Source organism: Phacochoerus africanus, chromosome 7, assembly GCF_016906955.1.
Source record: "Phacochoerus africanus isolate WHEZ1 chromosome 7, ROS_Pafr_v1, whole genome shotgun sequence".
Classification (NCBI taxonomy): Eukaryota; Metazoa; Chordata; class Mammalia; order Artiodactyla; family Suidae; genus Phacochoerus; species Phacochoerus africanus.
In genome coordinates this window covers 37,607,670-37,632,278 of record NC_062550.1, presented here as the reverse complement: position 1 = coordinate 37,632,278, position 24,609 = coordinate 37,607,670, and the positions used below count along the sequence as shown (strand labels likewise).

Genomic DNA, 24,609 nt, shown 5'->3' with positions numbered 1-24,609 from the left:
TCATCATCACCAAGAATCATATCTCCTAGTCCAGAAGGGCATTCAAGGTCAAGAACCCAAGGTACCTTATGAGCCATAAGAATGATATCACCACCACCTATCTCATCATCAAAGAATATTTACTGTACTCATCCTTTCCTTACACTCTCCTCTTGAGGGGTGTTCAATGCATTTGTCACTAGCCAAGTGAGCATTCTTTTCATGCCTGGGACCAAATGCTGCTCTGAAGTGATCAACGGGAAGTAGAAGGAATGAATGTATTGTTGTCTCTATACTTGCTGTTACATAATGTGCAACTGAATCTCCTTGAGGTCAGTTTAAAAAAAAAGGTGAGAGTCAGTGTTCCGGATGGGTTGCCTGGAAGATGCTACTCACATCTCTAAGTTCTGATGAGTTAGCTAAGGATATGGAAACTCAGAAGAGAGGTGACCACATGGAGTACAGAGGTAGCATTCCACCGTACAGAGAGAATGCAAAGTCAGCACTCAGAGGTCCCTCAACGATATCTGTCTTTAGCTGTTGAGTAATTTAAAACCTATAGCTCTGAAGGAAAAATATGGTCTTCTTTTAATTCTATGAAAACAATGCATATGAAAAATATGGGCTAAACATCTGAATAAAAATATATGTTCACTTATTCATTTGCAGATAGTTAGTGAGTGCTTACTAGATGCCAGACAATTTTCTAGGCATTGGATAGAAAACAATTAACCAAATAATCATGGCAACCTACGGACTGGGAGAAAATATTTGCAAACAATGCAACCGACAAGGGCTTACGTTCCAAAATATACAAACATGTATATCATACAACTCAATAACAACAACAAAAACCAACCCAACCCAAAAACGGGCAGAAGACATAAATAGATATTTCTCCAAAGAGGACGTATGAATAGGCACATGAAAAGATGCTTAACATTAGAGAAATGCAACTCAAAACTACAATGAGGTATCACCTCACACTAGTCAGAATGGCCATCATCAAAAATAACAGGAGTTCCCATTGCGGCTCAGCTGTAATGAACCCAACTAGTGTCCATGAGAACTCAGGTTTGATCCCTGGCCTTTCTCAGTGGGTTAAGGATCTGTGAACTGTGGTGTAGGTAGCAGACGTGGCTCAGATCCCACATTGCTGTGGCTTCAGTGTAGGCTGGCAGCTGCAGCTTTGATTTGACCCCTAGCCTGGGAACCTCCATATGCCATGGGTGTGGCCCTAAAAAGAAAAAAAAAAAGTCTACAAATAGCAAATGCTGGAGAAGGTATGGGGAAAAGGGAACCCTCCTATGCTATTGGTGGGAATGTACATTGGTGCAACCACTATGAAGAACAGGATGGAGATACCTTAAAAAACTAAAAAGTGAGTTCCCATATGATCTATAAATTCAATTCCTGGTGATATATCAGGACAAAACTATAATTCAAAAAGACACATGCACTTCTGTGTTTATAGCAGTGTTATTTGCAACAGCCAAGACATAGACGCAATCTAAATGTCCACTGACAGATGAATGGATAAAGAGGAGTGGTACATATATATAATGGAATATTACTCGGCCATAAAAAAGAATGAAATAATACCATTTGCAGCAATGTAGATGGAACTAAAGATTATCATACTAAGAAAAGTAAGTCAGACAAAGACAAATACAATATAATATCACATATCTAAATCTAAAGTATAATACAAACGAACTTATTTACAAAACATAAAGAGACTCATAGACATAGAAAACAAATTTATGGTTACCAAAGGGGAAAGGGGGTGGAGGAGAGATACATTAGAAGTTTGGGATTAGCAGATACACATTACTATATATATATAATAGATAAACAACAAGGTCCCACTATATAACACAGGGAAATAGATTCAATATCTTGTAATAAACCATAATGGAAAGGAATATGACAAGGGATATACATATACATATGCATGTATAACTGAATCTCTTTTCTATACACCAGAAACTAACACAACATTGTACATCCACTATACTTCAAGTTAAAAAAAAATTTAATTAGTCATGGAAACTGTCCTCATGATATTCACAATTATGAGAAAAAGTGGAATCCTCTCCAGCCTCCTTTAAAATGTACTCATTCAATAAATGTTAATTGAACTAGGACTATTGGCAGCACTTTGCCTCCATTAGGAACAAAACAGACAGTTTCATGCCCTCATAAAACCTCCGGTTTAGTAGGGATATACAGACAATAAACACAATAAACGTGGGAATTATATGGTATACCCAGAGGACATCAATGGTGTGGTTAAAAAGCAAAAGCAGAGCAGGGTAAGAAGGGGGATCGGGAGTGCATGGGGCGGAGGGTGTGCAGGGTGAATATGAAAACGATCCACTCGTTGAGAAGATATTTGAGCAATGACTTGAAAGAGGCGAGGGAGGCAGCCCCTCAGATACCTGGCAGAAGACTAGCCATTCCTAGGGCTTTAAGAGGAGACAAGTGTGGCTGGAGAGAGTCCACAGGAGAGGCGGGAGTGATAGGAGATGAGATCTGAGAGGAAATGGGAGCGAGTTGTGACAGATTTTGGACCATTTAAGAACTTGGGCTTTTACTCTGATCGAAGCAGGGAGCCAGGGAGGAGTCTTAGCAGAGGAGAGACCTGACTCATCTGACTTGCCTTCCACTCCACCTTTGTGTCTAGAGACCGCCTTGGAAGCTGCTAGAATCAGCTGGGGAAAGGATGACCGAGGTTCTGAGGAGGTGGGGGGAGTGGAGACAGGGACGTGAGATGAGAGAGTGAAGTGACAGGTCGTGAGCAGATGTGGAGGTGGAGCCAGCAGGCTTTGCTGAAAGACCGGACTCTGGTATGAGTGCAAGTGAGGAGCTAAGGACAACTCCGAGGTTTTTGACCTTTTGGAGGGAAGGAATTTTCATCAGCTGAGACGCAAGGTGGCAGAGGGAGATTGTTTTAGGGAAAAGATCAGGAGTTCAGTTTGGGGCATGCTGTGCTTGAGATGTTTAGAAAACCATCAGGGATAGGTCTGGAGCTGCGGGAAGATGTGGGCTGGAGGTATAAATTTGGAAGTGGCATCACATAAGATATGCTATTGCATACTATTAAATATGAAATATATGGTTGCTGTTCTAAAAATACAAAATCATATGGAGCAAAAGCTGAGTTTCTCCATCACTCTCTTACTCCAAACCCACTACCCTCTCCAAAGGTAATATTATTAAGGAGCTAGTGTGTGTTAAGAAACTAAAACTGGAGTTCCTGTCGTGGTGAAGTGGAAGCGAATTTGACTAGGAACCATGAGGTTGCGGGTTCGATCTCTGGCCTCACTCAGTGGGTTAAGAATCCGCCATTGCCGTGAGCTGTGGTGTAGGTCGCAGACACGGCTCGGATCTGGAGTTGCTGTGGCTGTGGTGTAGGCCGACAGCTGTAGCTCCTATTTGACCCCTGGCCTGGGAACCTCCAAATGCCACAGGTGCAGCCCTAAAATAAAAAACTAAAACTAAAACTGTCTTCAGAAGGTGCCACCTACCATATCTAACAATTGTTTTTCAGTTTCACGTGTACTTTACTACACAAGCAAAGGTATTTTATAATTGTTCAAGTATTTATGCATAGAATTTTTCCATTTATCTATATCATCCCTTTACCCACACAGTAATATAATTTCCGGAATGGCCACCTTCTACCACTATGATGGTAAAGTGACAGAATTTCACAGCTGTTTGGACTAAGCAATACACTTGGATTTGCATGCCTTTTCTTGTGAAATTAAACTGATTTTTAATTGGTCCTATGTTGCCATTTTTTTTTTCTTTAGCCATCTGGAATGTGCCTGAGCTAAGCAGTACCATCCGTTTGAGAAATATCATTGATTATAAAGTACAGAATACACTTTAAGCACCATAGTAATAATTCTCTAGGCTCTAGGCTTTCATCCCTAAAATAGAACAGTTTCTGTACCTTCCATTAGAAAAAGATAACCTTCAGAATGTGAACTAATGCATTTTTGTTTTGTTGAGTTGGCAATTACTCTACGTAAGGAAAGTAATGATGACTCCTCAAATATCCAGTCTCATGAGTTTAGACCTTCATCTGTAATAAAACTCAGAGTCTTTCTAGTCTTAGGAGTTCGCTATTTCTTCTCTGAAATCAAATAGAAAAAAAAATTGAGAAAGGAAAAAAAAATCAAACCCACTTTAGTTTGATTTTTGGCAGAGGTCTTGTCTCCAAGAATATCTATCAGAAACTTCCACACATCTGGATTGACATATGGTTTATCCCAATCAGCTGCTTTTTATGCAGCTATTGCATCCATCATGATAACCAGTAAATAGGGAAAAAAGAAAAAAAGAAAGAGTAAGAGAAGAGTTATCAAGAAGCTTTCAGTCCCACTAAGCCAACAAAAATTTGGCTATAGGGAAAAAATAGCACTGTGAGCGATTCTTAAACCAACTGAACCAAGATATTCTGCTGTTGGGAAAAAAAGTTCATGAATGAATGTTCTCAATTGAAAGTTTATTCTATGAATTTTTCTTGAACATTTAGCACTGACCACTAGAGTCTCTTTTTCTAGAGAGATCCAGATCCAGCACATAGCAAAATATGTTCCAGAAACGATAACTGAAAAACTGAGAATCAGCTAATCATACTTAATTCAACAGCTTGATAATTTATAGGCTCCTACTTGTGATTTTATTTGGCATCCACTTTTGCTGATAAAATGTCCCTATGTGCAAGATCAAATAAAAATATTACAATCACTTGATACCTGGGAGTTGCCATTGTGGCACAACAGAAACAAATCTGACTAGTATCCACAAAGTTAGGGATCCAGCATTGCTGTGAGCTGTGGTGTATGTCACAGATGCAGCTCGGGTCCTGCATTGCTGTGGCTGTGAAATAGGTTGGCAGCTGCAGCTCCAATTCGACCCCTAGCCTGGGAACTTCCATATGCCTCAGGTGCAGCCCTAAAAAGCAAAAAAAAAAAAAAAAAAAAAAAAAAAATTGCTTAATACCCTGTAAAGAACTGCATCACCAGAACAAATCTAAAACCATATCCTGTAGTTCTTGTTCTTCATGAGCAAATGGGCTCAAAGGACAAAGCGAGAGTCAACCAGACTTCTCTTTCCTCCTCTTCTCCTCCCAACTCCCTCCTTTCCTTCTCCAGCGTAGTTTTCCTCTAGGCTCTCTCTCACCATCCTTCTTCTGCATTCCACTCACCCACCACCCCAGTTCATACCAGAACAACCCTAATAACCTTCAAACTGATTCTCCTCCTCTAGCCCCTGACAGCTCAAATTCAGCACCTTCCCAACTCACAGATTCACCTTTCTACAACTCAGATTTTTGTCAGGCCCTTTCTCAGTTCAAAAACATTTACCGATTCCTTATTCCCCATTTAATAGTGTCAGAGTCAGAATCAAATACAACAATTTCTAGCCTTTGGTTAATATTCAAATGCAAAACTTTTTTTTTTTTTTTTTGCTTTTTAGGGCTCAACCACGGCATATGGAGGTGCCCAGGCTAAGGGTCAAATCAGAGCTACAGCCACCAGCCTACGCCACAGCCACAGCAACATCAGATCCAATCTAAATCTGCGGCCTACTCTGTAGTTCACCACAACACCAGATCCTTAACTCACTGAGCAAGGCCAGGGATCGAACCTGCATCCTCATGGATACTAATGGGATTTGCGTGTGCTGTGCCACAGTGGGAACTCCCTCAAATGCAAACTCCTCCTTACCCATGACTGTGTTCAATCAAGCACTCAAAAGAAATTTGGCAAAAGGTTTTTCATATAACCTGAAATAAATAGCTGGTTCTCCTTTAAGGAAGTGGTGGTGTCGACCTAAACTTGTTGTTTTGTTCCCTTAAGGAACAAAGGGTGATTTATCCTGACATCTATGGATGAATGTCAGCATTTCCATCCCTTAGAAATGATCAGTTGTTCTTTTTTTATGAATTGTCCTGTCACTGGAGGTTTACTGGAATCAAAGATAAATGTGTTTATCAGGCCTATTACAAACCAGAGTGGTCAAAATCGCAAAATCTGATGCTTGCTGTCAAAAAAAAAAAAAATACGGCTGGTATATGTATTTCATAAAGCCCTGACATTGCATAAGTGTCCATCATATTGTTTGCTATTAATTATAGGATTTAAAACATTTTCTACAAGTCTAGGAAGATGAACTTTCTGCTAGATGATTATGACTCCTCTAGGGTGGTGTGACAGAGTACCAGTCTGTTCTTTATATATTGTTTCACATTTTATTTTTTAATAAGAATATATTACTCTTTTTTTTTTGTCTTTTTGCCTTTTCTAGAGCCGCTCCCATGGCATATGGAGGTTCCCAGGCTAGGGGTCTCATCGGAGCTATATACATCGGCCTACGCCAGAGCCACAGCCACATGGGATCCAAGCCACATCTGCAATCTACACCACAGCTCACGGCAACGCCGGATCCTTAACCCACTGAGCAAGGCCAGGGATCGAACCTGCAACTTCATGGTTCCTAGACGGATCTGTTAACCACTGCACCATGATGGGAACTCCAAGAATATATTACTTTTAGAATCTGGAAAAAATATATTTGTTTTAAACAAGAAACTTCAGTTTTCTTCAAAAAGCCATATGAACAGTTAACTTTGCAATCTGGTATTTGTTGGATATTTTGAAATTTGCTCTCATGCCTTATTCCTTCTAATGAGTTGATTTCCAAATGGCATCTTTCAGTACCGGTTAGAAATAACCACCAGAGTCAGAGCGTAACAATGGGAGTTGGTTTAGTCAATCCAATCATTATTGATTAATTTGAATTTAGAATGCTATATCAACCATTACGTAGTCATTCCTCAAAACAGCTCCACGGCAAAGACGAACATAATTATCCCTATTTAAAAGTGAGACCATGGGAGTTCTCTGGTGGCTCAGTGCGTTAAGGATCTGGCATTTTTACTGCTGTGGCGCAGGTTCAGTCCCTGATCTGGGAACTTCCACATGCCTTGGACACAGCCAAAAAGTAAAAATAAGAAATAAAACCGAGGGATTACCTGCTGTGGCACAGCAGAAATAAATCCAGCTAGCATCCATGAGGATTCAGGTTCAACCCCTGGCCTTGCTCAATGGGTTGGGGATTTGGCATTGCCTAAGCTGTGGTGTAGGTTGCAGACTTGGCTCGGATCCCTCATTGCTGTGGCTGGGGTATTGCAGCTGCAGCTCTGGTTTGACCGCTAGCCTGGGAACCTCCAAATGCTGCTGGTGGAACCCTACAAAACAAAAAAGAAAAGAAAAAAAGAAATAAAAGTGAGACCAGCCAATAGCACCCCATAGAGGAGGCCAATTCCTCCAGTTATGTAGTCATGACTGCTGGGAATCAGGCCACATTTCAGGGCCACAGCACATCCAAAAAGACACGCAAGAGTGGGAATTTTTTTAAATAGCTCCAACGTTTCTATTTCATAAGCACTTGAGTTTCAATTCGCTCGAACTCTACAATGTTCATCGGCCTTGCAAACCTTTCTAAATGCAAACTCAAGTCTTTCTAACCACTTTTCACTGAAACGCAAATATAAAATGTGCAACAGTGTATATACTTTTAAAATGTTCACAAACTCCCCCAAATGTACTAACAGAAGTATCACAGTGACAAGGTGATAATCAAATGACAAAAAGACAAATACATATTCAATATCCAGTATGCACAGAGCTCTGTGCTGGAGCTCTGATCAGGGACGGGGATGAGAAACCAGACACCAACAACTCTGTCTTTGCTGTGAGGTACTTCTAGTTTGATAGAGAAATAAGTCAAGTGCATATAAAAGTTAAAAATACTATAGAAAGGAAATTCCTTGTGGCGAAGGTGGCAACTGTGGTGTGAGTTCAATCCCTGGCCCAGGAGCTTCCACATGCCGCAAGTGCAGACAAAAAAAGAAGAATACTGTAGAAAAACTCTCAAATGTATTTTCTTTCAACTTGATTTTCTTCTTTTTCTTCTTCTTCTTCTTCTTCTTCTTCTCCTTCTCCTTCTCCTTCTCCTTCTCCTTCTCCTTCTCCTTCTCCTTCTTCTTCTTCTTCTTCGCCGTAGCCGCCAGCCTACACTACAGCCACAGCCACGCAGGATCTGAGTCGCGTCTGCTACCTACACCACAGCTCACGGCAATGCCAGATCCTTAACTCACTGAGTGAGGCCAGAGATTGGAAACTGCGTCCTCATGGAGGCTTGTCAGATTCATTTCCTTTGAGCCACCACAGGAACTCCTTTTTCAATTTTAGAAGGAGCATCTTTTTTATATATCTTTCTCCACAAAAATGTTTTTTTCACAGTCATTTTATTTAAACTTAAGGTGCAGAGCATAAAATGGGGAAAAGAAAGTCTATTCAGCAAGAATTGCTGGGAAACCTGGACAGCTGCATGCAAATCAATGAAACTAGAACACACCCTCACACCACGCTCAAAAATAAACTCAAAATGGCTGAAAGACTTAAATATAAGACAAGACACCATCCAACTCCTGGAAGAGAACATAGGCAAAACATTCTCTGACATCAACCTCATGAATATTTTCTCAGGTCATTCTCCCAAGGCAACAGAAATAAGAGCAAAAATAAACCAATGGGACCTAATCGAACTGACAAGTTTTTGCACAGCAAAGGAAACAAAAAAGAAAACAAAAAGACAACTTACAGAATGGGAGAAAATATTTTCCAGTGATGCAACGGACAAGGGCTTAATCTCTAGAATATACAAGCAACTTAAATCAACAGCAAAAAAGCCAACCAACCAATGGAAAAATGAGCAAAAGACCTCAAGGAAGATATACAGATGGCCAACAAGCACATGAAAAAATGCCCAACGTCCCTGATTATTAGAGAAATGCAAATCAAAACTACTATGAGGTACCACCTCACACTAGTAAGAATAGCCGTCATTAATAAGTCCATAAATAACAGGTGCTGGAGGGGGTGTGGAGAAAAGGGAACCCTCCTGCACTGTTGGTGAGAATGTAAGCTGGTACAAACAGTGTGGAGAACAGTATGGAGGTACCTTAGAAATCCATACATAGAGCTACCATATGACCCAGCAATCCCACTCTTGGGCATATATCCAGACAAAACTTTCCTTGAAAAAGACACATGCACCCGCGTGTTCATTGCAGCACTATTCACAATAGCCAAGATATGGAAATGACCCAAATGTCCACTGACAGATGATTGGATTAGGAAGATGTGGTATATATACACAATGGAATACTACTCAGCCATAAAAAAGAACGACATAATGCCATTTGCAGCAACATGGATGGATCTAGAGACTCTCATCCTGAGTGAAATGTCACAAAGAGAAAGACAAATACCATATGATATCACTTATAACTGGAATCTAATATATAGTGCAAATGAATGTTTCCACAGAAAAGAAAATCATAGACTTGGAGAATAGACTTGTGGCTGCCTGGGGGAAAGGGAGGGAGTGGGAAGGATCTGGAGCTTGGGGTTAACGGATGCAATCTATTGCTCTTGAAATGGATTTACAATGAGATCCTGCTGTGCAGCATTGAGAACTATGTCTAGATGCTTACAATGCAACACAACAATGGGAGGAAAAAGTATGTATACATGTATGTGTAACTTGGTCCCCATGCTGTGCAGCGGGAAAAAAAAATTAAATAATAATAATAAAAAATAAAATAAACTTAAGGTGCAGTACTTGGTACACACGTTACTTTAGAAAGTTGGAGCACTTCCAGGAATTGACCCTGAGATTATTTATTTAGTTATTCAATGCCCATGGGAGTTCCCGTTGTGGCTCAGCAGGTTAAGGACCTGACATTATCTCTGTGAGGATGCAGCTTTGATCCCTAGCCTCACTCAGAGGGTTAAGGATCTGGTGTTGCCACATTCTCAGCAAAGGTCTCAGATGCGGCTCAGATCTGGTATTGCCGTGGTCGTGGCGTAGGTAGCAGCTACAGCTCCCATTTGACCCCTGGTCCAGAAACTTCCATATGCCATAGATGCAGCTGTAAAAAGGAAAAAAAATAAAGAATGCCCATGACCTCTCTTTTTCAAGAAGGAGTTCCTGTCGTGGCTCAGTGGTTAACGAATCCAACTGGGAACCATGTGGTTGTGGGTTCGATCCCTGCCCTTGCTCAGTGGGTTAAGGATCCGGTGTTGCCACGAGCTGTGGTGTAGGTTGCAGACGTGGCTTGAATCCCACATTGCTGTGGCTCTGGCGTAGGCCAGTGGCTGCAGCTCCGATTGGAGCCCTAGTCTGGGAACCTCCATGTGCCACGGGCGTGGCCCTCAAAAGACAAAAAAAAAAAAATTAGGAAAATATGGGCGCACCACCAACCTAAGAGAAACCAACCATTTTGAATAATTAAAGCATGCTAGCTGACCATGGAAGAATAACACATATAATGAATCAGTGTGTTATCATTTTCCACTACTATAAGCCATCACATGCTGTATTAATTCTCTATGCTTTTCTAAAACACACACACACACATAAACCACACTCTTAAATATACATGCCTGTTGTTTTTAACAGAAGAGCATTCTCAGTACGTCTCAAATAGTGAAAAATCCTGTTTATATTCTTGCCAGCCCCAGTTTATGCTTTACAAGAATTTATTCTTCCTTTTAAGCACCCACAGGGTATCCTAATCCCCCTCTTTTTTTTTCTTTTTTCTGGCTGTAGAACCTCTGCACTTTAGGGGCAAATGGCTCTTTCTTCCTTGATCCCAAGGAAGAGTCAAAATGAAAAATAACAGACTTAAATGACCCAGCCTCCTTCACGTCACCTCCGACTTCTCATTCAAAGGGGTAGCTTGGGCGGCAGGTGGAGTTATAATTATAGATTAAAAAAAAGCCGGATCAGCAGCTGTTGCTCCTGTTTGTCCCTGGCTCTCACTGTCATCCATGGGCACCTTGGCATAAACAGGCCTCCACAAGTGGAAAGACATTTAACCCCTGTGCTTGTCACACTCTGGGTCCTCTCAGTGACCAAGAGAACAGAAAGAAAATCTGACTCTGCATGAGTGAGGGGTAAACCGAGAGAGCGCAACTGCAACCCGAGGGCACCTCTGCCTGGAGCCTGGAGATTTTCTTTCCTGTCGGAGACTCTGAACCAAACAATAGGTTAGTGCACAGAGTATACCTATGCATTGAATTCCAACCTCTGCTCTAGGTGATCTTGGTTTTCCCGACAGAGCTTAAGTAGAAGGATGAACTGTTCAGAGAAAGAGTTCTTTGAGGACTTACACTCTGGTGCCCGTGAGAAGAAATTATGAAATGGGCTTAATATATGTAGATTATGCTCCTCTCCCAATTTTGGCTGTATTCACATGAGACAAACAGACAAGGTGAAGCTAGAAAAGTGAAACCATTTTTTTGTGGTGTGAGTCCCATCCTTTCGTAATGCCACTTACTTTTGCCAAAAAGCCCTGGTTTCTGTCTTAAAATCAGTCATGTTGAAGGCTTAGGTTGGTGATTCCTATATATTCACTATATATATAGTGAATATAAGCTACAGAGTTTTTTTCTTTTTTAAGGGAAACTAGGCAAATGAGAGTTGGCTTGGTTCCCTACCTCTGAATAAAGACAGAAAATTTCCTTGTTTATGGTCAAATGTGTGCTGTAGGCTACTTTATAAAAGAAATCTGCTATACAGTTTATTACTTATGTCTAGCACCGTTCTACCTAAAAACGCCATAATTTCAGTCTAAGTAGCTCTGTAAGACTCTCCTCATAGATCCTTTTGAAATCAAAAGTCTCCAAAGACATCTCATTTTCCTCTGTGTATGCTCTGTGTTAGCTCATAGAGCAGCATTTTCAAAGTTTAGCTTTGGGGCATCTTCGTAAAATCTGCATGATTAGTGTCTTGGTGAAAAGCAATGGAACGCCAGAGAACTCACTGAAAACTAGGGTTTGGGGCCCAGTTCTCATTCTACCCACATCTGTGGAACAGATCCAAGTGGAAAGAGTCTTAAATAATGTCCTCATTTTTCTTTTTCAGCTCCAAGCTGAAAGTGACCCATCCCTAAGCATTTTACGTGAGACTTTTCAATGGGAAAATGCACCTTACTTAGCATCAATGAGGTCCAATATTTCATCTACCTTTTGAAGTGCGGAGTGCTAACCATGCACTCAAGCGCTCCACTAGAGACCCAATTTAATTAAAACCATCAAAAGTAACCCATCAGGAGTTCCGTTGTGGCGCAGTGGTTAACGAATCTGACTAGGAACCATGAAGTTGCGGGTTCGATCCCTGGCCTTGCTCAGTGGGTTGAGGATCCAGCTGTGGTGTTGGTCGCAGACGAGGCTTGGATCCTGTGTTGCTGTGGCTCTGGTGTAGGCCCGTGGCTACAGCTCCGATTGGACCCCTAGCCTGGGAACCTCCATAGGCCTCGGGAGTGACCCAAGAAATGGCAAAAAGACAAAAAAAAAAAAAAGTAACCCATCAGTTAAATTCCTACAAGGGGCTTGCTTCATCCCAACAATGCCTCCTGATTTCTGAGAGCCATAACTTCCTTTTAGGAAATTTAGGGGTGAAACAAATACCTCTTTATACACTTTAACCCAAACAATAAGTTTGGACACTGCTTTTGAAAATGTCAGTTAATATAGCACATGAGTACCTCAGATTTTCCCATGGATTAAGAAAATAAATGATGATGATATTACAACATCTCTCATATACTTCATTTGTTCCTTCAAATATTTATTGAGCAATGGCTATAATAATCTCAAAATAATATTTAGTAATGAGAAGTTCCCACTGTGGCTCAGCAGTAATGAACCTGACCAGGTATCCATGAGGACAGGGGTTTGATCCCCAGCCTCACTCAGTGGGTTAAGGATCTGGCGTTGCTGTGAGCTTCGGTATAGGTCACAGACGTGGCTTGGATCCTTTGTTGCTGTGGCTATGGCGTAGGCTGGCAGCTGGAGCTGAGTTGACCCTTAGCCTGGGAACTTCCATATTTCCATATGCCTCGGGTGTGGACCTAAAAAAAAAAAAAAAGCAATGAAAACAAGTTTAAGATTTCTAAGATTTTTTTTTTCAAAACACTCCTTTCTTCCCCTTTTCTGCTGAAAGATTTAGCACTGAGATGGTGATTATCTCCAAATTCCAAATTATTCAAGCTGAAAAAGTAGAGAGGGCTGACTGGTTGCTGGCTAGGCTTTCTTTTGAGATACAGATTCGTTTTGTCTTAAACATTGCTTTTTACTTGTGTTTTGTCTTCTTGCTCTTCTAGAAAAAAAAAAAAAAAAAGCACTATCCAAGATGACTGTCACTTACTCCAGTAAAGTAGCAAATGCGACTTTTTTTGGATTTCATAGGTTACTCCTCAAGTGGAGAGGCAGCATCTACAAACTACTGTACAGGGAATTTATTGTCTTTGCTGTTCTTTACACAGCAATAAGTTTGATGTACAGGTACTTTCCTTTGCATGTGTCCTTAAATGGCATCAAATCGCATATAAGAATACAGCCTCAAAAATCCAAGCCCTCTGGTTGCTGCTGACTTTTGCATTATGTAACCTCCTCCTTTGCATGATCCTCTGTTGCCTCCTCCCTGGGACATGGGTATTTTAATTCACATCTAACCATTTTCAGAATGGTAAAGAGACGCTAACCATCAGGTTCAGGTGGCTCTCATTCCAGCCCCATTTAATTGGTCACAAAGAGGTATTAGTCGCACTTCAAGAATTTCACTATAGGCATAAAACAAAAAAATTCATACCTAGATCCTAGATCCTCACTAAGTGATGATGCTGAATGGCAGAGTCTACAGACAAGTAATTATTTATGCCTCTCTCAGCTATACCATTCAGAGGAGTTCCCGTCGTGGCTCAGTGGTTAACGAATCTGACTAGGAACCATGAGGTTTGGGTTCCATCCCTGGCCTTCCTCAGTGGGTTAAGGATCCAGCATTGCCATGAGCTGTGGTAGAGGTTGCAGACGAGGCTCGGATCTGGCATTGCTGTGGCTCTGGTGTAGGCCAGTGGCTATAGCTCCGATTCGACCCCTACCCTGGGAACCTCCATATGTCGCGGAAGTAGCCCAAGAAATGGCAAAAAGACAAAAAAAAAAACCAACTAGACCATTCAGAGTTTGCATTTCTGATTGGACAGGTTGTAGCGACCACCTACATAATTAACATGTTCATGAACAGTGTATATTGGGCAACTTTCCTTCCTTTTCCTGGAATGATGAAATCTTACCCAAGATGGTGCCCCCAACCTCCCTCCCCAGTATCTCAATTAAAGAAAAGGCCTGAAACCTAATTTCTTTTCTTTATATCTTCTGAGTTCCAGGCACATTATATTGGCAAAAGAAGATGTTTACTCTTTATAACATCAGAGCCTATGCCCATCAGATTGACAGGAAATCTGAGTGATATCATGTCCAAGAAATACTTTTATAACTAAAAATTGGAATCTTGATAACATTTTATCCATATTACAACAGGGAAGCTTTATGAGTTTTTTAAAATTAATATTGCTTGCATACATTTCTTCTCTGGGGGAAGTTAAAACTTAAAATAGAAAAGCTAAAGGTTTTTGAGGCTGTATCTCTGCCTTTTCTGTGTACCTCTGTTTGTCCTTGTCTTTCCGCGTACAGTGAACAAATTTGTGTACGGTTGCTCTCACCTGCCTTCTTCCTTGCAGCGCCAGGACCCTATGTGAAGAAGGGACTTAATATGTCTGGCTGTTAATGACCAAAAGTAGACTAGAAGAGCTATTTTGCTACACATCAAAACTATAGTCCCAAACAAATGTATATATGGGTATACATTTTGGCAAAGTATCTTTAAAAGGAAAGCTTATTAAAATCCTCTAATCATTTTTCAGACATGTCTTCTAAATGTGATATTATTTTGACAGTTTATTTATGTGTCACCTAATCTTTCAAAATATGAAATGGTGGAAGACACATGATGTTTCAGGCTAATTGTCTCATTAGTTTATTTTTACTAATGTGAATTTATTCCTGCTACTGCTTCTTAGAATAGAATAGCTCTTAGAACAGTTGCATCGCAGCCAGAAATGCTCCGTGGGGCCTTAACTTTGGCTTCAACATCTTATTTATACCCCACAAAATTGTATGCACATATTTTTCCTAAAGACCGCAGAGTGCTTACATGTATAACAACAGTCAAGTCATTTTTCATTTTTTAAAGTTTAACCATAAAAGCTTATTAAAATAGATCCTTCTATCATGATCAAAGCTCTACCAAGGACTACAGGCTGAATTTGTCACAACAGTCAGATATACCTGTAGGCAAATATAGACATAGTTTCATTCTCATGCCTACTCATGACCCTAGATTTTTTTAATCCTATTATAAGCAAATAGCAAAAAAATCATAATACAGAACCAGAATTCATTACCATATATAAGAGTTTGATTATATCTCTTTTTATTTTGGGATGGATTTGACAAAATAATCACTGTAGTACTTTCCAGCTAGCAAAATTTCTATGTGTCCATTAGCTAAATATTTTTTTCTTATGGCCAATTACAAATAAGAGCTACCACTTTATTACTGATTAAGTATGACACTGTACACCAAGTGGTTTTATATATCATACATTCTTTAATCCTCATAGCATCCCTGATATATAGGTATTATTCTCTCCATTTATAAATGAGAAAACTCAGAGAGATTTAAAAATATGCTCAAAATCCAAACCTGTAAGTGGCAGATCTGGGATTCAAACCTGGCTCCATCAGACCCCACGGTCTGGGCACATTTAAATCCTCTGACCATTTCTATTTGAGTACCAGAAACCACTCTGGCTGTAACTTGTCCTCAGCAGGACCTTGATAGGCCTGTCGACCAGGCGATGCCTATCTTGTCAGCTTTTCCTGACTTCAGAATTTCTGACAACTCCTCCAAAGCTGAGGTGGGAACTCCCAGCCCACCCTGCACCCCACACATCTTCTCGGTCACCTCCAGCTCCCAGAGCTTCAACTTCGATCTCATGGGTGTCTCCCCGTCACCTCATTATCCCTCTGCTTCCTTCATCAATGCTCTACTGACCTAAATAAGCCTCTGAGACGTGTTATCATGAGTATTTCTAGGGGATTCCTTCCTCCCTAGGAACAACTGCGTTCATTCATTTCTGCAGATTCATCTGTGTTGCTTCTCTTTCTGGATCCTGATCATTATTATTAACCTGCCTTCAGACATTTCTTCTGCTTCTGAATCTCCTCCTTGAAACACGAAAAGCTCCATTCAATGGATTTGTGTTTAACACCAGAAATGGGTTTGTGTCAGATCTATAATATAAATTTCAACATTTATATTATAGAAATATAGACCCACCAAATAGAACAATAAAAATCTTCATTTCTAACCGTTAAATCATGTTGTCTTATATTTTAAATAATTGTAGGCTTTAAAATAAATACTTATAACACCCCTTGAAGTACGACACATATAATCAAGAATGTGCTAAGTAGCATATTCAGGAGAAAGTAAGACCAAAATGTCAAATTCAGGGTTATTACTCAACAATGACTTATAAGTATAATCCACTTAATTAAGACATTCTTTTTTTAAGTACACCTGATGAATAAAATTGAAAAACAGACTCTTTCAGAGGTATTCTTCTCCAAATCCAATGCATTAGTCATATGAAAATTTGAAAATAAAGTACCTAAAAATAAAGTGGTTAATATGTCTAACGGCCAGTAACATTAATGTACTAAAAAAGTTAGTACTTAAAACATTCAGCAGTTAAAAAGTTTTTGAGATACATCAGCTTAGCTAGAAAAGAAAAAGTTATTGCTCCTTAAAAAACAAAACTGAGATTATTTGTGCTTAATTGTTTGCACTGAATGTCACTTGCAAAGCAGGTGCAGAAGTATAATATCATAAAGGGCTGTGCATTTTATTTTTGCTCCAGATTCTTACTTACAGGAGCCCAAAAACGTTACTTTGAAAAATTATCAATTTACTGTGACAGATATGCTGAACAAATTCCAGTAACCTTTGTGCTTGGTAAGTATAGGTCACACGCAGAATGCAGCCACACAGCTGTCTCCGTTAGGATGACACCGATGACTCTGCATGGGAGTGTTTCCAAGCTAAGAGGCATGCCTGAAAAGCCACTGCTTGCAATAGAACCAGAATCATCCACAAGGTTTACCGTCAGGGCTGCTTTGACTAAATTAACACCCAAATGAGTTTGAGGTAATAATCTGCTCTTGGACAATTAAGCTTCCTAGTCACTAACTCTCCATTTTTGCCATCAACATTTGAGTTCTAATACCCACTCACTGGGTGCTACAGCATTGCCAAGCACAAATGATATTATTTTTTTCTGGAGGGCAAAAATCATAAGATATGGATAACAACGTATTTTTACACGCCAATCCCTAAAAAGGCTAAAATTCTGCTAAAACCATCAGTGTCAACAACATGCCTGCAGTAAGAAATTCCTTTACAGTTTGCTGTTATTCTACAGGGTTTTATGTTACTCTGGTAGTGAACCGATGGTGGAACCAGTTTGTGAATCTGCCCTGGCCAGACAGGCTGATGTTTCTCATCTCCAGCAGTGTTCACGGAAGCGACGAGCATGGGCGCTTGCTCAGAAGGACACTGATGCGCTATGTCAATCTCACATCCCTGCTCATCTTCCGCTCAGTGAGCACAGCTGTGTACAAAAGGTTTCCGACGATGGACCATGTGGTTGAAGCAGGTACCGTGAATGACTTTTCCTTCCACGGGGCTCCCCTCGACCTCGAGGAGACACTTCAAAGTTCCTTTGAAAATTCCTTTTATGTTTCCATTCATTCAAGAAACATTGACTGATTATCTACCATGTGCCAGAAACAGTCTTAAGAGGCAAAAATGACTAAGCCATGATTCCTGCCCTCAAGGAGTTTATCGGGGGTGTAGAGCAGAGGAAGCGGCAGACAGTCTCAAATTAAGTTGTGCACAGTCACGTGGTCTTTAGGTAAATATAGTGATAATTACCATATTTATTTAAACCATCTGTAACATTACCTTACATTTTCTAGCACTTTAAAGTTTATGCACTTTCATAAATATTATTTCATTTGGATCTCAAAAAAACCATGAGAGACTCAGAAGGGTTATGACCTTTCCTCAATCATACAAGTAATCAGTAGGAGAGCCAAACTTTCAATTCAGGCTCGGAACTCCTAACATAATACTTTTCCCCAAACACAGCAGATTTGGAAGGAACCAGCAATGTGGGTTTTCATCTAGGCAGACCCTGAGAGGGTTGCTTGAATGGGGGTCTGTTGTCTCTCCTATTCCTCAAAGTAGATGCAGTTTTGTACCTGGGCTCCTGGCCACAGGATGCTGAGGACAAATCACGTTCTCTTTGGTGTGTTAATATTTAGCAAAGAAGCTGGTAACTCAGTCTTCAAGGGGATGGGGATTAAATGAGATTGTTGGCATGAAGAGAATAAAAATGCGTTGTTGTGCTGGGTTGTCATTGATAGATTTGAGAGTTCATAGGAATGTATCAGTGAATACACAGAAGATATAGGAACTATGAAATGATTCTGCCTTTATATTGACCATAGTCTCAAATTAGGTTCCTTTTCTGAAATGTCCTTGAAAGTAATTTTTTAAGGAAGAGTAATTTTTGTTTATTTTCTGGAGTTTTCTTTGGCTTTTGTGGTTTGGTTTTGTCTTCTTAGATGCACGATACAGACAGTGACTAAGAAGGCAGAGTAAGAGTTCAAATCCTTCCCCACCGCTTACCAACTGCATGACCTTGTCTTTGTCTGAACTACTTAACCTTCCTATGCCCGTTTCCTCATCCATAAAATGAGTTTATAGTGGTCTATAATACCCTCTATCTCATATACCTCATAGGCTTGTTGTGAGGATTCAGTAAGTTAATATTTGCATCGTTAAAGCAGTACCTCGCTTGTGGTGTGACACGAGTTCTTGCTATTAATAATGAAATCATCTAGTACAACAGCATAACAGAGCCCTCTGGTCACTTGAGAAGACTCATTTGATATGACATCTTGGGTCTTCTTGATCTGTTATGACCAGGAGGCTATGAAAGTCAAGGCGCAAATAAGGAGGAAGGAGTGTAGAGGCTGTTTTTAGGGCTGCAGAGCAAGATGTGAGAAAGTAATGGGGCACAAGTACTTGGTTAAGGATTCAGAGGAGCATATAAAGGGCCTGGCAAATGCACAGGTATATTATGATGTAAAACCAGTCGTAACTTAAACTAACTGCCGCTATTTATCCAAATGTAAAAGTGGAATACTGCTTCCAAATGACCAAGTTGAAATGCCTCTTGATAACCTTTTTTTTTTTTTTTGCCCTAATGTCTAAAGGATTCAATGCAATAAAAATTTCGACCTCTGAAAAAGTCCTAAAAACAAACGAGAAAGGTTTGGCCCGTTCCAAATGGATGAGTGAGTGCTAAAATTTACTTGCATGAATAAAGGTGACCTTTCTCTAGTCCTGACGCATCCTTGGAAGGAAGGGAGTGCATTCTGACAGAAATCAGACTCCAGGCCCAATTCTCAGAGCGCGTTTCATCCTCCCAGCATCCCCTTCATGTTAAAAGCACAGTGGGCGGCAGCCAGGGTGGCTGGCAATGGAGGTGCCTTTGGGGCCTCTGGTCAGACCTGAGCGCAAGGAGGCCTGAGCTGTGCTCAGGTCTGCGGGGCAAGTGGCAATGGCAAGATGAATGGGAGAATAATGCGAATTCATTTCCTTTAGGTGCCCTAAAGTCTCGCTTCTTATCAAATGCCTGCAAATGCCTGTCAGGTACTTGCATCCACCCTCTCCCTCTGGCCAAGGCATTTGGAATACTTGGATACTTGTCTAACCACCAGTACCCTCCAGCTGTTCCAAGGGCAATTCATTTGCCCCTTGATGTGCATTTAAACCAGTATATCTCAAGGTGTGATCTATAGACCCACAGCCTCTTTACGTCTTTTTACATTTTTTTTAAATTTTTTTGGTCTTTTTAGGGCCACACCTGCAGCATATGGAAGTTCCCAGGCTAGGGGTTGTATCGGAGCTGTAGCTGTCGGCCGACACCACAGCCACAGCAACGCCAGATCCAAGCCATGTCTGCAACCTACACCACGGCTCACAGCGACACTGGATCCTTAACCCACTGAGTAAGGCCAGAGATTGAACCTGCATCGTCATGGATACTAGTCTGTTTTGTTACCGCTGAGCCACAGTGGGAACTCCTTTACATCTTGAATAACTTGAATTGTTTACTTAAAAAGCATAGTCCTGGGCCCCATCTCAGACCTACTGAACCAGAACCACTGGATGTAAAGCCTGAGAAACTTGCATTTAAGCATGCTCTTATGCTGCTTTATAAATATAGAGAGAAGTACTGAGTCTTTTCCAGGATGCTTTTTTTTTTTTTGTCTTTTTGCCTTTTCTTGGGCCGCTCCCACGGCATATGGAGATTCCCAGGCTAGGGGTCGAGTTGGAACTATAGCCACCGGCCTATCCCAGAGCCACAGCAAAGCAGGATCTGAGCCGTATCTGCAGCATACACCACAGCTCACGGCAATGCTGGATCCTTAACCGGCTGAGCAAGGGATCGAACCTGCAACCTCATGGTTCTTAGTCGGTTTTGTTAACCACTGCTTCATGATGGGAACTCCCAGGATGCTTATTTTTTTAAACCCTTTTTCTTACCCTTGGGGTAAAAGGCTTTGGCATCCACCAAATAATAATTCGTTACTAACAACAAAGCTGCAACAATTAAGAAAAGGGTAAATTCAAGATTCCAACCATGCAGAGGCTCCAGAATGGCAGGGCAGCCTTGGGCAGCAGTCTGGTCAGAGGGTACCATCTAGGGCACTTGAATTTGAGCTGCTTGGACACAACAAGCATCATTCTCACTTCAATTTTCTGGTTAGTTTGTGTGGAACATCAGAAGGAGGAAGAAAACTGAGGGAAATCGGAGGAGGCTAAAGCCTTGCAAGTGCCCTCTGGGGCTGTCACTGATTTTCAAGGTATAAAGGTCTCTACTCTCTCTTTCATCCCTAAGTGTTTTCTCCAAAGGCAGAAAATGGGGTAATGGACCAGCTGGCCAGCAGGTACCCAAGGTTTGCCTATTAGGTGGTAGGGCAAAGATTCTGAGCCACTGCCTTCCAAGCTGGGGGCTATGCTTCAGGGGCAGGGTCCTTCCTGGCAGCCCCACCCCCAGCCACATGGGGGGGGGTACCCTCTCTGACTGGCAGTATAGATTTACCTCCCTTCCGGCTCCTTGCCCCACTAGAGAGGGCTGACTCCATCGGCACATGGGGACAGTTTCCAAGCTCTCCCAACTGGGCACATGTCTCTGCCACTCTCTGACTATGCTTGGCCTGTGCCAACGATTCTGGGAAGAACAGGAAGATCAGGGATGGCGGAAAGTGTTTGGCAGATGCCCTGAGCCCAGTGCCAGGGCACCTGCTCTGCCTGAGGATAAAGAGGGCCAGTGAGTAAAGCACAGGGGCCCCCAAGGAGCGGGGGCAAAGGCAGAAGGCAATGTTGAGGGCACAAAAGACCTCTTACCAGGTTTTGAACGTCCCTCCATAAAGCCACCTGTCAGGGAAAGTCCGTGTTCTCAAACCTCATTGCACATTGGTTATTATTAAAAATAAATATTTCTAAAAATGCAGATCCTAAGATGCCATTCCCAGAGGTCCTGATTCAGTTGGTCTAGGGTTGGGGTCCAGAAACTAGTATATTTAATAAGTTTCTGGAGACTCTGAGACAGGGAGGTCCCTGGATCATACTCAGAGACAATGGGCTTGAAGGCAGTGGGAGTTTCCCTCCAACCTCTCTGTGTTGTTTGGGAGAGGGTCCCTGCCGCAAAGGTTCAGGACTGGTGGGAGGACAAGAGAGGGCAGAGAGAATGAAAGCCAGCATCTCCTTCTGGAGCATCTGGCAATTGCTTGACTAGAGCTGGCTGAGTTAGGTCACTCACCTACTTGTCCCTGAACATCCTTTACTTTGAAGTTGGACACTCAAGTCACATTATTCTGGGAAATTAAAAGACCATTATTCTGGGAAATACATAGGCTTTGATGTTACAGGTTAAATTTGTCTAATGAAAAATTAAACGTTCTTCTTATCCCCCATGCAAAATGTCGTTAAATTGCATTTGAGGAGTTCCCGTCATGGCGCAGTGGTTAACGAATCTGACTAGGAACCATGAGGTTGCAGTTCGATCCCTGGCCTCGCTCAGTGGGTTAAGGATCCGGCGTTGCCGTGAGCTGTGGTGTAGGTTGCAGATGCGGCTCGGATCCCGTGTTGCTGTGGCTCTGGCGTAGGCCAGTGGCTACAGCTCCGATGAGACCCGCAGCCTGGGAACCTCCATATGCCTCGGGAGTGGCCCAAGAAATGGCAAAAAGACAAAAAAAAAAAATTGCATGTGAGATTGTTTCCTTGAAAAAAATTTAAAGTTCTTTACTTATGTTCCCATGAAAATAGAGAAATAAAATTTTGAATGCAAAATAGCTACTTTGCTAAAAATTCCCTAAACTGGCCTGTTAGCAAACAATTACTTAGCAGAGGAGCTGCAACCCAGGAGTCTCTGTTATTTTCCCACTTGGCTACAAAGTTGCCCTGGAAAATTCCAGTCCTTTCAATCACCTGTCCTGAAAGATGTGGCTCATTCTAAGTGAAGTCAGAGGCACAATTCCAGATCTTTGCCAATTCAAGTGATGGCCTTAATTGAGTCCTTATGTCATGGGGTGAGACTGAATCAAAACATTTTATCTGGGGCTCCACAGTGATCAGAAGAAAATATTTCCTTTCAAAATTTCTCACCAGAAGCACCAAAATAGGTAATGGGAAATTAGATACATTCCTGTAAAAAAAGCATTACTAAATCTGCTGCTAAGTCTGCCATGCATTTGCTTATTTAACAAAGATTTATTATTGAGTGTATACGGTATGCCAAGCTGAGCCCTGGACTGCAGCTAAAAGCAAGAGTGGATATAGTCCCTGTCCTCAAGATCAGTAAAAATTACTACAAATCTTTTCTTCTATGAATCATTTTCAAAGAAAAGCCCAAATAAAATTTACGGCTGAATCTCACATCACTCCATTGCATTTCCATTTCTCTGAAACAGTTTCCTTCTGTGCTTGGTAGCTTACAAGAGTGGTTAAAAGACAGTAAAATTTGAGGAAAGGGCACTGTTTCATTTTCTTAAAGGCCCAGAATATTTTTCGTTTGTTTGTTTTCAGGGCCACATCTGCGGCATGTGGAAGTTCCTAGGCTAGGGGTCAAATCGGAACTGCAGCTGCCTGCCTACTCCACAATCACAGCAATGCCAAGATCTGAGCCACAGCTGTGACCCACGCCACAGCTTTAGCAATGCTGGATCCTGAACTCACTGAGCGAGACCAGGGATCAAACCCGAATCCTCATGGATACTAGTCGGGTTCTTAACCCACCGAGCCACAATGGGAACTCCAAGGCCTGGAGTCTTAACATCAAGTGCCTTGAGCTTCTGCTCTGACAAGTGCGAGCCTGTGGAGACCCCATTAGAATTTTTAGCGACAGGTGTAAGGCATGAATACAACTGAGCAAGCTCCCAGTTGTCAAATGGCTATTGAGATAAAAGTTCTAACTTTGGATGAACTGGCTGGAAAGCTAGCCCCGCACTTAGATCATTTAATCTGTGATCTCTTGCTAAATGGAATCAAATAGATTTTGTCTAATACTGACTTTCTGCCCTGTGGTCTGTAGTTTTTCCTGATGCATTCCGAGGCACTGGGGCTGCTTGGTCTCTTTGAAATCTCCCGCTGCTCTGTGTTACAGGAGAGATGATCAAAGGGTGGTGGTATTCATTGTTGTGCTGGCTTTTCCTCTGGTGGCTGTGCTTTTACAGGCTGAGTCAATTACCTCTATAATCTCACATGATGAGCCCAGAACAGACGGAATATCATCCTGTGAGTGAAACTTGACTCACCTATGCACAGTGGCTTTACATAGGAGAGAATCACCCTCCTTGAATTAATGCCATGGACGGGCAGTCTCTGCTCCATGTCTGAGGTTCCATCCAGCCCCGTGTTAGGGGTTAAGTCAAGATTTGCCGGAGTTCCCGTCGTGGCTCAGTGGTTAACTAATCCGACTAGGAACCATGAGGTTGCTCCGGCATTGCTGTGAGCTGTGGTGTAGGTCTCAGATGCAGCTTGGATCTGGCGTTGCTGTGGCTCTGGCGTAGGCCGGCAACTATAGCTCTGATTAGACCTCTAGCTTGGGAACCTCCATATGCCGAAGATGCGGCCCTGGAAGAGCAAAAACAACAACAACAACAAAAATAGAAGCCAATCAATGCTTCTCTAGGTATGATCATAGACCACCATACTCACTGAGTTATCCAGGGTGCTTATTTAAATTGCAGGTTCCCAGACAGCCTGTGAAACCCGAATCTCTGGGGCTTGGGACCCAGAAATCCACTTTTACACAAGCGCGACAGAATCACTACATCTGACCCAGATCGGGAGGGCTGAAGTGGCCAGCTTGCTGCGTGACCCTGCACAGGTTACAAAATGGACTTGCTAGGGATCTTTTAAAAATACTGAGGTCTGGCTGACACCCCTGGACATGGGGATTCAATAGGTTGACGCAGGAGTTTTTAAAATTCCCCAGAC

General features: G+C 41.7%; 1 protein-coding gene across 3 annotated transcripts in view; it reads left to right on the top strand.

Moving 5' to 3' along the window:
* Nucleotides 1-10,955: 10,955 nt before the first annotated feature.
* Nucleotides 10,956-24,609, top strand: part of BEST3 (bestrophin 3) — a 42,086-nt gene continuing 28,432 nt past the window's right edge. Inside the window, exons 1-4 of one of the 3 annotated variants that reach the window (XM_047787184.1) lie at nucleotides 10,956-11,117; nucleotides 13,320-13,415; nucleotides 16,895-16,989; nucleotides 17,456-17,689. In XM_047787184.1, coding sequence (XP_047643140.1) covers nucleotides 13,408-13,415; nucleotides 16,895-16,989; nucleotides 17,456-17,689 — 337 coding nt within the window. In that variant the 5' untranslated portion in view covers nucleotides 10,956-11,117; nucleotides 13,320-13,407. Of the gene's footprint in view, nucleotides 11,118-13,247; nucleotides 13,416-16,894; nucleotides 16,990-17,455; nucleotides 17,690-24,609 lie in introns of those variants that run through there. The other 2 variants (XM_047787183.1, XM_047787185.1) reach the window with 2 other exon arrangements.